The sequence below is a fragment of the Amia ocellicauda genome, chromosome 14, assembly GCF_036373705.1.
Source record: "Amia ocellicauda isolate fAmiCal2 chromosome 14, fAmiCal2.hap1, whole genome shotgun sequence".
In the NCBI taxonomy this organism is placed as follows: Eukaryota; Metazoa; Chordata; class Actinopteri; order Amiiformes; family Amiidae; genus Amia; species Amia ocellicauda.
Window position 1 is genome coordinate 17,414,135 of NC_089863.1, and position 15,827 is coordinate 17,429,961.

At 41.8% G+C, this 15,827-nt stretch overlaps 1 protein-coding gene and 1 long non-coding RNA gene across 2 annotated transcripts; both read left to right on the top strand.

Annotated features, from left to right (window-relative positions):
* Nucleotides 1–1,496: 1,496 nt before the first annotated feature.
* Nucleotides 1,497–7,580, top strand: LOC136767892 (major histocompatibility complex class I-related gene protein-like). Its single transcript, XM_066721955.1, has 5 exons — nt 1,497–1,666; nt 3,429–3,689; nt 5,018–5,284; nt 6,597–6,884; nt 7,237–7,580. The coding sequence occupies exons 1-5, from the start codon at nt 1,579–1,581 to the stop codon at nt 7,350–7,352; spliced, it is 1,020 nt and encodes a 339-aa protein (XP_066578052.1). The 5' UTR covers nt 1,497–1,578; the 3' UTR covers nt 7,353–7,580.
* Nucleotides 7,581–13,236: 5,656 nt separating this feature from the next.
* Nucleotides 13,237–14,331, top strand: LOC136767980 (uncharacterized). Its single transcript, XR_010821927.1, has 2 exons — nt 13,237–13,751; nt 14,214–14,331. It is a non-coding gene; the product is annotated as an uncharacterized LOC136767980 (long non-coding RNA).
* Nucleotides 14,332–15,827: the final 1,496 nt, after the last annotated feature.

Below are 15,827 nucleotides of genomic sequence, written 5' to 3' on the forward strand. Positions count from 1 at the left end.
AATATGCCCTGACTTCAGAAAGGTGCTGTAAAAGTGTTTAAAGGAAAAAGTAAAAGTGCATGTACACATTAAAAAAAAAAAAAAATGTGCAGGGGCATTTCAGATATGTTTTGTTTGGAGATCGATAAAAGCACAGGGCAAATTTTACAGTGGAAGAGAAAGCTTTGAAACTTGATACGAGTGCGTGTGAATGTGTGTGAATGAGCGAATGTGACTCCAGAACATGTTCATGTTATTGTAGAAAAATGCACTTGACAATGTGTGACAATAAAGTGATTTCCAGTGCATGGATGTGAGCTGTGCGTGATGTTGGCTTCTCTCGCCCCTTTAATCGAAAGGTATCTTTTCAATGCCATCTGATCCAGCCCAGGACCCAGGAAGCCCCAGTCCAGCAGCTTAAAGAAGTGGCTTCAATCAGTCGCTATAGGGCCCTGTGTTTTGTGGAACTTGTTTTTAAACTATTGTAGTCATGCAAAACTACAGGCCCTTAGCTACAGATCCATGTTCATTTCAATTAGGGTAAATTAAGTTACATTATAAGATTTAGGGGTGGATGTGACTAGTTAAAAGGACGCCCTTTCACATTTCTAATGTTGCTGGTAAAGAACAGTTCTATTGAAACCTAATTGCTCAACACTGTTTCAGTGACGCTCTACCCCAATACAGATGTGCCTCAGCAGCTCGCACTGAGAAACTAAAGAAGCACAGTGCTGAAGTTTAACAATACAGTCTACAGGATACAAGAAAAAGAGCCTAAAGCATACAATTTGAGCATTGTGAGAGTTTTCTGTGCTACTTTGCGTCACACTGGTTGGTCTTAAAGAGGTTTACTTTTCAAGAGACTTACCGGACAACTGAAATAAGGGTCACACATGACAACATACAGAAGTCCAACAGTGTTTTTGGGAAAATCACTCCGACACCGTGTGCAAAGCTGGTACATACCTACCCTAAAAGATGGCTCTACCAAATATTAAGGTGTGAGGGTTAAAAACGTATGCAAGCAACATATCATCACCGTATAAGGTCGTCTGCTAAGACATAAATAATAATATATATATTTTTTTCTTACTAATATTTCCCAACATAAAACCAATGTCACCTTACAATAATTGATTTTGACTGTCAGTGTTTTTAAATAAAATATCAAGCAGAACAAAATTGAAATGTACCATTTGTAATTCAGTAATATGAGAGAATTGCAAGGCTCTGTACACACGACGATGTTCATTTAGTTTTGGAATCAATTAGGATACGAGTTTATCATAACACAGATAACGATATACTATAACTATAACGTATATGTGTGACATACATGTCTCTTCGTTGACCATATATATGCACGCATATTAATATACTGTATGTATGCTATAAACAATCCGCAGCTGGGATCGATCCTTGGGAAAGTCCTGGATATTAGTTGTCAATTCAGTGCACTGGTCTCAAAGTCATTTCACCCAGAAGCAGCCGATCAGTAGCCAATCACCACAGTCCGCTCGGAAAGGAAAGTGAAAGCTGTGTGTTGTCTGTTCGCAGTGTCTTGGTTATTTGACGTGTAGTTGCAGTATTGTCTTTCTGATGGCTTTGGACACAAGCTGTTACACGACAGAAATGAACTCAGTGAAGTTGCTTGTGCTTCTCTGGTGCATCGAAGCAGCTGATGCAGGTGGGCGATTGATTGATATACGTAATACTTTAAAGCTTCCTCCTGATTGTTCTTACATTCTATATTTCTGGCCGAGTTCCATTGTATGTTTCATTGCATTTTTAATCATTAGATTGTGATCAAAATAATGTTAACTCATTCCTTTGTTATCTTTGTCAAGCCGTTGTGACATTTAACCCTTAACCGGATGATAATTACTATGCATTTTTGATATCAAAAATGGAATTTCTGATCTCAAAAATGCAATTGCTGATATCAACAACGGCAGATCATTCTTGATATCAACAATTGTTGATTACATTTTTGATATCAGAAATTATGGATTAAATGTCACAACGGCTTGCCATACAGTCCTCAACTTCCATTCCAACGTAAATCAACACCCTGGCACAACTACAAATCTTAACGCTAGATAATATAAACTATTATATAGGGGTTTTTTAACGTTTTTATAAGTTTTTGTCTTTGAAGAAAGGAATATACTTTCTGATTATTTTGGAAAATGTTTTATAATAACAGTAAAGCCTTCTGAGTAGAAATCCAACACTTTATGCACATTTGTAACCAGGTGTCAATAGACCCAAACATGTGACTTGTATAGATGGGGTAAACTGCCCAGGAAAATAATAATCTTGCCCCATCATGTATTCTGACCTGCCCCATTTGAAAAAATGACTTACGACACTGATATATTAAATAATTCTGTTTAATTCATGATTCAATTAAATATGTTCTAAATAAATTAAATAAATGTTCAGTTCTGTTAAATGTTGTGTAGTTCTGTTAAATGTGTAGTGCTGATTTAATTCAATTATTGTAAGATGGTAATAATGATGAATATTTGTGATTTTAATCAAGATGTTACTTTTTCATGGCACTGTGTTTTGTTATTTAAGGTAACATGCATTGTTTTATAAACAAACATTTTGCCCCACACTAGGGGGCATCTTCTCACAGGAACAGGTCAAGACACCCCTTTTTAAGAACAAATATTTTATTCAATTATTAAATAGTTGATGAGTTTACTTGGATTTTTTCACATGTAATTTGTACATCCTTCTATGGACTTTGTCTTTCAACTGTTATAATTCAAGATTTCCTTCATGTGTCGGAATTAAACAAATTCTACCTTGGGGGGGTTATACACTATTACGAAAAGAAAAACAGCTCGACAGAGATTCACCAAGAAACAAAGGATTGCGTACAATGCACAGGGGGGTGAAATGTAATGTACAGACACCGACTGAATATAATTTTGAAAGTGCCATTTTCTCATCATTGTTCTCAACCGTATGTAATCAAACCGGAGAATTATGAATGTGCTTTTTTATTACCCAATGTTTAAATTTTGAATGAAAGGAAACGTCCGGGGGGCGAAGTCTGCAAATCCCCTTTCCTCCAGGCCTCTCTGAAGATAAAGTTATGTAAATAACAGTTTTGTTTTTACTAAAAACATGAGACGTTCTTTATTTTAAATATTTTGAATATCTCTGTATGTAATGTAAAATCTTGGTGCATAGTTTAAAATGTGGTTACCTCCAAATACAGCAGTTTTCACAAACATGCACACAAACTGCTCCCACCGGTTTGCTCTGGGGAATTTTTATACATTCAATAATTCTGCAAGGAATGATCTGTCTAGTATTCTACCTTTTAAGTTTTGCAGATGAAGGTATCTCTGCTGAGAATTCAACACTGTTTTAAGATTCTGTCAATTCTTTGTAGTCAACAGCTTGTTATATCTCCTTGTGTCCCCCTCCAGGCTCACACTCACTGTGCTTCTTGCACACGTTGAACAGCCAGCGGACCAGCTTCGCCGAGTTCACGGCTGTGGGGATGGTGAATGACTTACACGTGGAGTACTACGATAGCGACTTGAAGAAGATTGTGTCGCGCCAGGACTGGAGCGTGGCCTCGGACACCCAGGCAGAAATGGATATGAGACTGGCAGCCACAGTGGACAGCTACCACAGCATACGTACGAGGATTCGGAACATCATGCCGCGCTTCAACCACACAGAGGGTGAGTGGGCTGACCGGATGGGAGCCTTGGCAGCTCCAGGGGATGGGGAGGAATGTCCTCCAGGCATGCCCAGCTCCATACTGACAAGTAACTCAAACACAGAGCACATTTTTCCAAAACTACCAAAGACTAATTAATTGAATTGAATTACGCACACAATCATATGTATATGTATGTATATATGTGTGTGTATCATCATCATCAGGCTGTGTGTATATATATATACACCGATCAGCCATAACATTATGACACTGACAGGTGAAGTGAATGACACTGATAATCTCGTTATCAGGGCACCTGTCAGTGGGTGGGATATATTAGGCAGCAAGTGAACATTTTGTCCTCAAAGTTGATGTGTTAGAAGCAGGAAAAATGGGCAGCGTAAGGATCTGAGCGACTTTGACAAGGGCCAAATGTGATGGCTAAACGACTGGGTCAGAGCATCTCCAAAACTGCAGCTCTTGTGGGGTGTTCCCGGTCTGCAGTGGTCAGTACCTATCAAAAGTGGTCCAAGGAAGGAAAAGCGGTGAACCAGCGACAGGGTCATGGGCGGCCAAGGCTCATTGATGCACGTGGGGAGCGAAGGCTGGCCCGTGTGGTCCGATCCAACAGACGAGCTACTGTAGCTCAAATTGCTGAAAAAGTGAATGCTGGTTCTGATAGAAAGGTGTCAGAACACACAGTGCATCGCAGTTTGTTGCGTATGGGGCTGCGTAGCCGCAGACCAGTCAGGGTGCCCATGCTGACCCCTGTCCACTGCCGAAAGCGCCTACAATGGGCACGTGAGCATCAGAACTGGACCACGGTTATGGCTGATCGGTGTATATATATATGTATATATATACCACCATGACGTGGGTTATTCCCCTTCTGAAATGGTTCCCCTTTTCTTGGACATAGTCACAAACTAACTTTTTAATTGGAAAAAATGTGTCCTGTTTGATTGTTACATATTTGAAACTTGCCCTTTTTGCCCTTGCCCTAATTTATTTTCAAAATTGTACAGATTAAATAGCATTTGGTAATTCATTTGAATCCATTTCTGAAGGTGTCGTTGATCAGGTAAATCAGGTGATCTATGATGTCATAGCTCTGCAAGACAAGTTATCTCTGAGATGACTTGTCTTGTAGAGGTATGACATTGGCAGTGTATGCTGCTGATGATAGACAGTTTTAATGTCTATGTTGAAATAGAAATAAAGACAGGTTTAGGTTCGTGTTTGTATTTGATTGTTTATTTTAGTTAAGTGTTAATATGTAGTGACTCTTGCTCCTCCCTGTGTGTAAAGTGTCAGTGCTTCAGCTTTTCTGTGTCTGGTGTCCTGCAGGAGTTCACACCTACCAGAGGCAGGCGTGCTGCGAGCTGGATGATGACGGGACAACGAGCGTCTGGGTCAGGGACGCCTATGATGGGCAGGACTTCATGAGCTACAGCAGCGAGAGCCACTCCTGGACTGCCGCCGTGCCACAGTCCATCACCGAAAAGCTGCACCTGGAAGCCACCAAACTGGGTCTGATCCACTTCTACAGACCAGCCTGCATCAACATCCTGAAGAAGTACCTGCAGTACGGCAAGAACAGCATCATGAGGAAAGGTAGGTCTCATCTGCCCATGCAGTGACCACTCACAAGTGGTTTATCGATTACATTGGGAGACTTTGGTGAAGTCAAAAAATGGTGTACTATGTGTGATTTCTGTGGCTTCTATGCCTTTGAAATGTTGATGTGTTACACTATGTTTCAACTAAAGTCTGCAGTAGTGGCAGTAGCTTGTCCCAAAAGTAGCTGAAATGTGTTGAAATTCGAGTGTAAAACAGATCTCAGCTCTTGACAATTATATTGGTGTTAGTGTCTGGCCCGGGGTGTGTGGATAAATACAGGACAGTATAGGGCATTATTGTTTTTACTGTAAAGCTGTGTTGAATACTGTTCTAGTTAAAGGGATAGGTGCTAAAATTATTCCCAAAGTTAGTTAATACCTAAAGAGTTCAACTTCCATTTCCAATATTGTTTGGGGAAGATCACTCTTATGCTTTCTCTATGGAAAGGTTTGTTGTTTCTTGTTAAAAAGTGACTCATTTGAACCTCTGCCAACTGAAAGTCAGCAGCAACCTAATACAGGTTTAACCTCAGGTTTTTGGAGTTTACCTGTCTGGCAACTAAAGCTAGTGTACATACTCAATTATAAACACCCTCTTGTCCCTACTAAAATTGATTACTCATACACTCTGGCCTGTAATACCTCAGTCCCCCTCCCCTGGACAATACAACACTCTTACCATAAAGCACTCGCTGTAATTCTCACTTATTTTCTCCCTAACTTCCTTTCTATGGCTGCTATTACTTATTCTGTACTAATCCTTTTGAATGCCTTACTGTACCTCTTTCTGGCCTATTGGTAATCATGGCCGCTCTGAATTCAGGGCACACTGAACCTATCGCTCTGGTATTTTGTTCTTCATTTCAGTTGATTTGATTTTCATTTGATTTATTAGGGTTTTATTAGTCAGTGGTGCCGTGACCATTGACTGTCAACCCTTTTGAACTTTTAAACTGTCAGATGTCACTCGATGGAGGTGATGCCATGCAAAAGGCACTTAATTTATTGGTGGTTTATTTCAATAAATTGCATATTCCATGCCTAGTGAGTAGAAACGGGTGATGAGTTTTTCATGATTGGGACAATGTACTGAATTTAAGGAAAAGAGCAGCGGACATACTTCACTAAAAGCAAGTTGCTAACCTCACATAACTGGCAAAAAAATAACCATAGATTTACAGAGATTTAAATTTAAGGGTTAAAGAACAGAGATTTTTGCAGCACATGTGTTAAAATAAACGGGGCGGTGGTGTATCTTGTTTTCAATTAACACTTCACTGACAAGTCTTACCTCCCTTATATTGCAGTGTATCCCAGGGTGAGGGTGATCCGCAAGCCCTCAGTTGCCCAGGGAGAGACTCACGTCACCTGCCTAGTGACCGGCTTCTACCCCCGGACGGTGGAGGTGACCCTGCTCAGAGACGGGCATCCAGTGCCGGGAGAGAAGGTGACGGGTGGGGAGGTGCTGCCCAACGGAGACGGGACCTACCAGCTGAGAAAGACCCTGACTGTGGATGAGGACGAACAGTGGCTGCATAAATACTCCTGCCAGGTCAACCACACCAGCCTGGACAACAAGATGGTCATTGACTGTGGTGAGGCTGTGGTGAAGCTGAGACTGATTTTTGTGGTGACAGATTTATTATGATTATGAATCTGATTATGAAACCAGAATACTGTTTTCTAAGCACTTAATTCCTGCCCTGGCTTATGATCTAGACAGCCAAGTGATACAGTAAAAGTTACATTTAGGTCAACAAAGGCAACATTAAAGCTATAGGACAGGGCCTATATTCAGCCTCAAAAGCTCTAGTATATAGTATATTCAGAAGACTACACTAAAGAAAGGCTCTGTCCTGCCCTTTCGAGTAGTTCCACTACTAGTGAAGACATGTCTGCCAGCTCTCTAATGCTCTCTTTTGATGTCTTCTTCCCTGATCACTGCAGAACTAGAGCCCGGCCCAGATCTTACCATCATCATCCCAGTTGTGGTGATTCTGCTTGCAGTTCTGGTCCTACTTGTTGCAGGGGTCGTGCTGTGGTGGAGACGAGCCTGTGAGTGACTCCTCTATCTGCACTCTAAAGCATTGGCATTTAGCAGTAGGACAGCTTATTAATGTACATGTGCAATCTACCCATTCCCCTTATGTCCCCAATCTGGGGACCTCCTTGCCTTCACAAGATCCCCTGTCCTCCTACATGTAAAATCTTTTGGGAAATACAGCTAAATCAAGGGCCATTGGTGTGAAAATACATCAAGTTACTAATGCACTTTTACAGCCAATACTCATAAGATCTGCAAGTTGAATGATGTTTCAGACTAATGAGAGACTCATTAATGCTGTTACTTATGCATATGTTACTTATTATACTTATACTTATGTTACTTATCCTGTGTTTTGTGGAACTTGTTTTTAAACTATTGTAGTCATGCAAAACTACAGGCCCTTAGCTACAGATCCATGTTCATTTCAATTAGGGTAAATTAAGTTAAATTATAAGCTTTAGGGGTGGATGTGACTAGTTAAAAGGACGCCCTTTCACATTTCTAATGTTGCTGGTAAAGAACAGTTCTATTGAAACCTAATTGCTCAACACTGTTTTAGTGACGCTCTACCCCAATACAGATGTACCTCAGCAGCTCGCACTGAGAAACTAAAGAAGCACAGTGCTGAAGTTTAACAATACAGTCTACAGGATACAAGAAAAAGAGCCTAAAGCATACAATTTGAGCATTGTGAGAGTTTTCTGTGTTACTTTGCGTCACACTGGTTGGTCTTAAAGAGGTTTACTTTTCAAGAGACTTACCGGACAACTGAAATAAGGGTCACACATGGCAACATACAGAAGTCCAACAGTGTTTTTTGGAAGCCCTCTGCTTCTCTACACGTCACCTTTTGGCTGCCTGCCTATGTTGGGGAAAAAACAAAGGGATCTTACTGCCACCTAGTGAGTAAGACTGGAACTACACAAACAGTCACACCTTTCCTGTTGTAGCTAGTGCCGAGGTCTCTGGCCCTGGTCCTGGTCCTGAAGAGACCGTATGCAGGCGGTTTTCTAGCTGATCCCTAAATCACATAGAGTTGGAACAATCAATCATCCAGTGAGAGAAAAATTGCTGCTCATTAAGTGAAAGGACCTGAGGTGCTGCAGGATATTCAGGCATTTGACCCCATTGATACCACAGTACTGCATTGATTAACCAGGCAGATTGTCTGTATAAAGTAACGATTTATGGGGGTGTCCTATACGTTCTGCTGGACTGGGCATCTCCAGGACCAGGGCTGGAGACGACCGAGCTGAATCGACCCTTTTATACGTTTTCAGAATTGAGATTTCAAATTCAGTGTTAGCACCTTTCATGGTACAGGCCCTCACAGCGGTTTACAGAAGCACTGTTACTGTTTAAAAACAAAACAAATAAAAACATACTAAAGTGACTGACTACCTGCCTTTGTAGCTGTAATGAGCATCGTCAACCACTTCTCAATTAAGTCACAGGTCTGATAACAAAATAAAGGTTTATTGAGAACTACTTCCATTTCAGGAGATGCTCTTTAAAGGGTAGGTACACCTGTCTTAGTTTCACAGTGATAATATAACAGCAGTCTCCATGGCCACCCTCAGTCACAATGTTTACATTTTTTCTTCCCCCAGTATCCATTATGATCTATCTGCCAGCAGCCTGACTCAGTTAAAGAAGTGATTTGGTCAGCTAGTGATCTGGTGGCAGCGCACGCAGCTAATGAGATGTAGTGTAAAATGTGCACCTGGTATGAAACGCCCTGACACTGACCTGACACAATAATTCACTTCCTAAACTTGAGAGCCCTTGCCTCCAGTGTTGTGAAGCCTGTGGGGATTTACAGAGAATCCCAAACCCTGTCACAGTATTACACTAAAGAGATTCAGTTTCTTTGAATCTGTCTGTTGGGAGGTTAACTGCTGCTGTCTGTCTGTGGATGGCAGTGTGAGCCAGGGTGTCAGTACGTGTGTGACTCTGTCACTTTGTGCCAGCCGGTGTGTGTCGGTTTGTCAGTGTGTGTCGGAGGGATTGCTCAGTGATGGTGCGAATCTGTTCTTTCTGATACTCTGAATAAAGCCGTGGTGAATCCACTGTGTGCAGTCCGACTGTGCTGCATTCTGGGGAGATATATTTAACTCCAATATATGGGTTTTTATAGATTGTCTGAAAGATGTCTTTTGCAAACATTTAGTTCAATCATTCACAAAGCGGAGAGACACTTATAACAGAGGTTGTACCCTGCTTTTAGGTCAATTCGATATATATTTTGGTGACAATTTGGAACAGAACAACAAATCCTTTGAACTACCTCCGACTGCAATCAGCGTGTTTGTGCGCAATTTGGAAATACTGTTACCTCTGCTTACCACAATATTCCTTTCAGACAATGTTACTTGTTAGTTACTTGTTTATGTGAAGTGTTTTGAAGACAGAGTAGAGTAAAGTTTGTTTTACTGTAGTGGCCATTGCAGTAACAGGTCGTGTTGTTTTTGGAAGAGTTACAAACTGTCCAGGAATGAACTCTGTGAAGGACTGGACTGTTACCATACCTGATTCCCAAAACTTCAAGATAATGTCAGATTTAATGAAAATCTGGGTGTCCCCACCCACTACAACCGTCTAATCTCTACCCCCACACCTCTGTCTCTTAGATCTTCTCTGCCTGTGGGTGAAATTCTCTCTCTCTCTCTCTCTATCACTCTCTCTATCTCTCTCCTGCATTCCTTCAGGGTTACACCACAATACAGTCACCCACACTCACATATGTATATACACTGTAATAATGGGACCAATGTCAACATTATTACAGTAGTAACATTGTACTAGCAGAGGTGCTGTGCTGCGTAAGGGAGCGAGGGTTGTGTTGGGGGGGTGATTGTAGCCAGCCAGTACAGTATTAATTATTGGGATATTCTGTGCAACAGTTGAATCCATCAATCTTTCTCAGAGTTCTATCAATCAGCTAGATAGAACACTTCTGGGAGGAACTGGAATGGCAGGGCAGGATAGCAATTATTATATACACTCACCTAAAGGATTATTAGGAACACCTGTTCAATTTCTCATTAATGCAATTATCTAACCAACCAATCACATGGCAGTTGCTTCAATGCATTTAGGGGTGTGGTCCTGGTCAAGACAATCTCCTGAACTCCAAACTGAATGTCTGAATGGGAAAGAAAGGTGATTTAAGCAATTTTGAGCGTGGCATGGTTGTTGGTGCCAGACGGGCCGGTCTGAGTATTTCACAATCTGCTCAGTTACTGGGATTTTCACGCACAACCATTTCTAGGGTTTACAAAGAATGGTGTGAAAAGGGAAAAACATCCAGTATGCGTCAGTCCTGTGGGCGAAAATGCCTTGTTGATGCTAGAGGTCAGAGGAGAATGGGCCGACTGATTCAAGCTGATAGAAGAGCAACTTTGACTGAAATAACCACTCGTTACAACCGAGGTATGCAGCAAAGCATTTGTGAAGCCACAACACGTACAACCTTGAGGCGGATGGGCTACAACAGCAGAAGACCCCATCGGGTACCACTCATCTCCACTACAAATAGGAAAAAGAGGCTACAATTTGCACAAGCTCACCAAAATTGGACAGTTGAAGACTGGAAAAATGTTGCCTGGTCTGATGAGTCTCGAGTCTCGATTTCTGTTGAGACATTCAGATGGTAGAGTCAGAATTTGGCGTAAACAGAATGAGAACATGGATCCATCATGCCTTGTTACCACTGTGCAGGCTGGTGGTGGTGGTGTAATGGTGTGGGGGATGTTTTCTTGGCACACTTTAGGCCCCTTAGTGCCAATTGGGCATCGTTTAAATGCCACGGCCTACCTGAGCATTGTTTCTGACCATGTCCATCCCTTTATGACCACCATGTACCCATCCTCTGATGGCTACTTCCAGCAGGATAATGCACCATGTCACAAAGGTCGAATCATTTCAAATTGGTTTCTTGAACATGACAATGAGTTCACTGTACTAAACTGGCCCCCACAGTCACCAGATCTCAACCCAATAGAGCATCTTTGGGATGTGGTGGAACGGGAGCTTCGTGCCCTGGATGTGCATCCCACAAATCTCCATCAACTGCAAGATGCTATCCTATCAATATGGGCCAACATTTCTAAAGAATGCTTTCAGCACCTTGTTGAATCAATGCCACGTAGAATGAAGGCAGTTCTGAAGGCGAAAGGGGGTCAAACACAGTATTAGTATGGTGTTCCTAATATTCCTTTAGGTGAGTGTATGTCGTTCTTGGCAGACACCCTTATCCCGCATGACTTACAGTTTACACGAGCATTACAGAAGTGCAGAAATACAAATCAATCCAAAATTCAATCTTAGCATTACAAAAAGGCAGTAGTAAGAATTGTAAGCATTACAAGAGTGAGATGTTACAGTGTTCCTCTGGGTGTCAGTCAAAAGGCTCACAGGCCGGTGTGAGACGTTACATAATGTAAATACAGTGTAAACAGTGCACTGACTGACTGAACACTACAGTACATTTACATTAGCACAGGGGTTTCCAAGCCTGTCCTGGAGGACCACCTGCCCTGCTGTTTTTTATATAACTGAGTCTTATATTGCATTGTTAGTTCAGTTAAGGAATCAATTAAGCAATTACGATCTCGGTTGGTACCGAGGTATCCCAGCAGGACAGGGGGTCCTCCAGAACCTGTTTAGGAAATCCTGCTTTAGCACACAGAGAAGCTGGGGAAGTAAAGGGGGGTATATTGACCATTTCACTTTACATAAAGGTCAATTTGGTTTTTATTAACTTCTTAGCAGACACACCTACCCAGAGTGACTTACAGTTTTCACAAGAAACATTTTCCAAAGCATCACAAAGTGCAGTAAATACAGTCCACAACAAAAATAATGTGTAATAAACCAAATAAACAAACAAGTGCAGAGTCCTGTCCCTGGTGTGTGGTAGGCGTTAAAATGACATTATAGAAGCGAAAGCAATACATTTGAAATAGGAGCATAGTTTAATATCAAAGTGTGTAAGAGCAAGAGTGCTGAGCTGTGAAGGAAATTAGGCTGCGGTAGGGAGTGATCTGGAGGGGGTGCAGGAACAGATACGAGTCTGCAAACAGTCCAAGCACACTGACTGAGACTGGACACTGCAGTACAGTGTTGCCAGATGTTAAAGATAGTATCAAACTCTGCACTTTAGATTTTGAACATCGTACACTACAAGAAAATGCATTCGAGTCCGCGACCTGACGGTGCCTTGTCCTCCGAGTCCACCGGTATAATGATCGTACATTTGAACAGAAACCCTGAGCGACAGGGTCATGTGGGAAAGATGGCAAATACCAGCTCCCGACTTGATGAAAGTAACAGTGATCAGGTGGGCTGGTCTGACAGTCACTGTGCAACACATCTGATGTCACACTGACTGACCCAGACTGACAGGAGCAGCTACATTATAATCAAAGCATGTGGACAATCGCTTTCTACATATTACATGTGTGTATTTCATACAGCCTTTATTCGCATCTTTATCAATGGCGCCAGTCATTTTGTAGGTGACTGTGCATATACAGTATATAGTGTGTATGTGTGCATGTATGTATGTATGTGTGTGTGCGTTTCTTACCTACACATCAACTGGGACATCACATGCTCTTAATGAATACGATGCCCCTCCATGTGCCTCTTGCTATATGACGTGATCTCCATGTTGTCTGAGCAGCTGAATTAAAGTCTGCAGGTGACATTAATATGAACATGATATTAAACATGTTACTGTGCACGTAGCAGGTGGATCCTGTGTTGTGTGTCAGTGCTGTATGTTGGGCTCAATGGCGGTGATCAGTGATTGCGCAGCTCTTGACTGCAGGTCTGCGCACACAGGGGCTTTAATGAGTCGCTGAACCGGCGCTGCTGTTGAAACCGATACAGTCGACACCATCCAGACCAGCCCACCTGCGCACTGATTGGGTCAATTGAAATAAGGGTCACACATGACAATATAGAGCAGTCCAACAGTGTTTTTGGAAGCCCTGCCGTGTCAGACCCCAGTGTGCACAGTCCTGCCCCTGCCATACTGCCTCACTGTGATCTCAGTGTAAAAGGAAGTATCTCACAGCATGCATCTGTGGTGGGTACAGAAGCGTGAACAAAGTATATTAAACTAATATGAAATATGCGTGAACAGACCAGAGAGTATTAACTTTCTGTGACTAAAAGTGCGTGTATTTGAATGTACTTTATAGTAGGCATTACACTTGTTAATGTGTGATGATCGATGTTTCTGGCCTAGTTTATTGGAGCAGCTGATGACTCGATTGCTTTTCCTTTTCTCTGATCGTTCACCTGAAGGGGGAGGGGCCGCGCTGCATAGACAATACAGAGACTCTGATGAGGCGGCAGCGTTCCTGTGTCCTGTCATTATTTAATATAATTATTTCCCCCTCATCAGGTAATACATGTATAAATGTAATGTTGAATGTATCGTTAATTTGTTGGAAAAGGTGTGAAGTGTGAAAGTCAATGTTTAAAGCGTTAATACGCTTGTGAACAGATTTTAAAAGTTGGGTCGGAGTTTGGCCTGTACATCACGCTAGTTATGCTAGTGATGGAGACCATGCGGTCTCGGAAATAGCACGGCAGCCAACGAGTTAATGTAGGTGCGTCTCCCAAGTAATACAATTATTATTATTGGTCAAGTTACAGATGCATGTGTTTTGGAAAATAATGCCTTTGTTCATCCAAATGCGCTGAGTTCTAGAAATGTATGTATGAGAAAAACTAATCGTTGGTGATACATGTACATTTTCAGTGTTTATGTGAATCTTAATTTTTCACTTACTCAAGGAAAATTAGATGTTTTATTTTGGTGCAGCTGTATAGAGTTCATTCTCCTTTTTTTTCCTATGTGAAGGTTGGCTGAGTTGTTGCATCTGTCAATCAACTTTCACTGACTGCGATTCATTTGAAATTTAAAGAAAATGTTTGAACTGTTGCATAGACATTACAGAGACTCTGATGAAGCAGCAGCATTCCTGTGTCCTGTCATTATTTAATATAATTATTTTCCCCTCATCAGGCGGTGAGGGTACTACACATCTCAGTATGTAGTGTATGAGTCTCAGTATGTAGTGTATGAGTCTCAGTGTGTAGTGTGTGTCTCAGTATGTAGTGTGTGCGTCTCAGTATGTAGTGTATGCGTCTCAGTCTGTAGTGTATGAGTCTCAGTATGTAGTGTATGAGTCTCAGTATGTAGTGTATGTGTCTCAGTATGTAGTGTATGTGTCTCAGTATGTAGTGTATGTGTCTCAGTATGTAGTGTGTGCATCTCAGTATGTAGTGTGTGCATCTCAGTATGTAGTGTGTGCGTCTCAGTATAGTGTATGCGTCTCAGTATGTAGTGTGTGCGTCTCAGTATGTAGTGTGTGCGTCTCAGTATGTAGTGTATGAGTCTCAGTATGTAGTGTGTGCGTCTCAGTATAGTGTATGCGTCTCAGTATGTAGTGTGTGCGTCTCAGTATGTAGTGTATGTGTCTCAGTATATAGTGTATGTGTCTCAGTATGTAGTGTGTGCGTCTCAGTATGTAGTGTATGAGTCTCAGTATGTAGTGTGTGCGTCTCAGTATAGTGTATGCGTCTCAGGATGTAGTGTGTGCGTCTCAGGATGTAGTGTGTGCATCTCAGGATGTAGTGTATGCGCATCTCAGTATGTAGTGTATGAGTCTCAGTGTGTAGTGTATGCGTCTCAGTATGTAGTGTATGAGTCTCAGTATGTAGTGTGTGCATCTCAGTATGTAGTGTATGTGTCTCAGTATGTAGTGTGTGCATCTCAGTCTGTAGTGTATGAGTCTCAGTATGTAGTGTGTGCGTCTCAGTATGTAGTGTATGAGTCTCAGTATGTAGTGTGTGCGTCTCAGTATAGTGTATGCGTCTCAGTATGTAGTGTGTGCGTCTCAGTATGTAGTGTGTGCGTCTCAGTATGTAGTGTATGTGTCTCAGTATATAGTGTATGTGTCTCAGTATGTAGTGTGTGCGTCTCAGTATGTAGTGTATGCGCATCTCAGTATGTAGTGTATGCACATCTCAGTATGTAGTGTGTGCGTCTCAGTATGTAGTGTGTGCATCTCAGTATGTAGTGTATGCGCATCTCAGTATGTAGTGTATGAGTCTCAGTATGTAGTGTGTGCATCTCAGTATGTAGTGTGTGCGTCTCAGTCTGTAGTGTATGAGTCTCAGTATGTAGTGTATGAGTCTCAGTATGTAGTGTATGCGTCTCAGTCTGTAGTGTATGCGTCTCAGTATGTAGTGTATGAGTCTCAGTATGTAGTGTATGCGTCTCAGTATGTAGTGTATGAGTCTCAGTATGTAGTGTATGTGTCTCAGTATGTAGTGTGTGCATCTCGGTATGTAGTGTATGCGCATCTCAGTATGTAGTGTATGAGTCTCAGTATGTAGTGTATGTGTCTCAGTATGTAGTGTGTGCGTCTCAGTATGTAGTGTGTGCATCTCAGTATGTAGTGTGTGCATC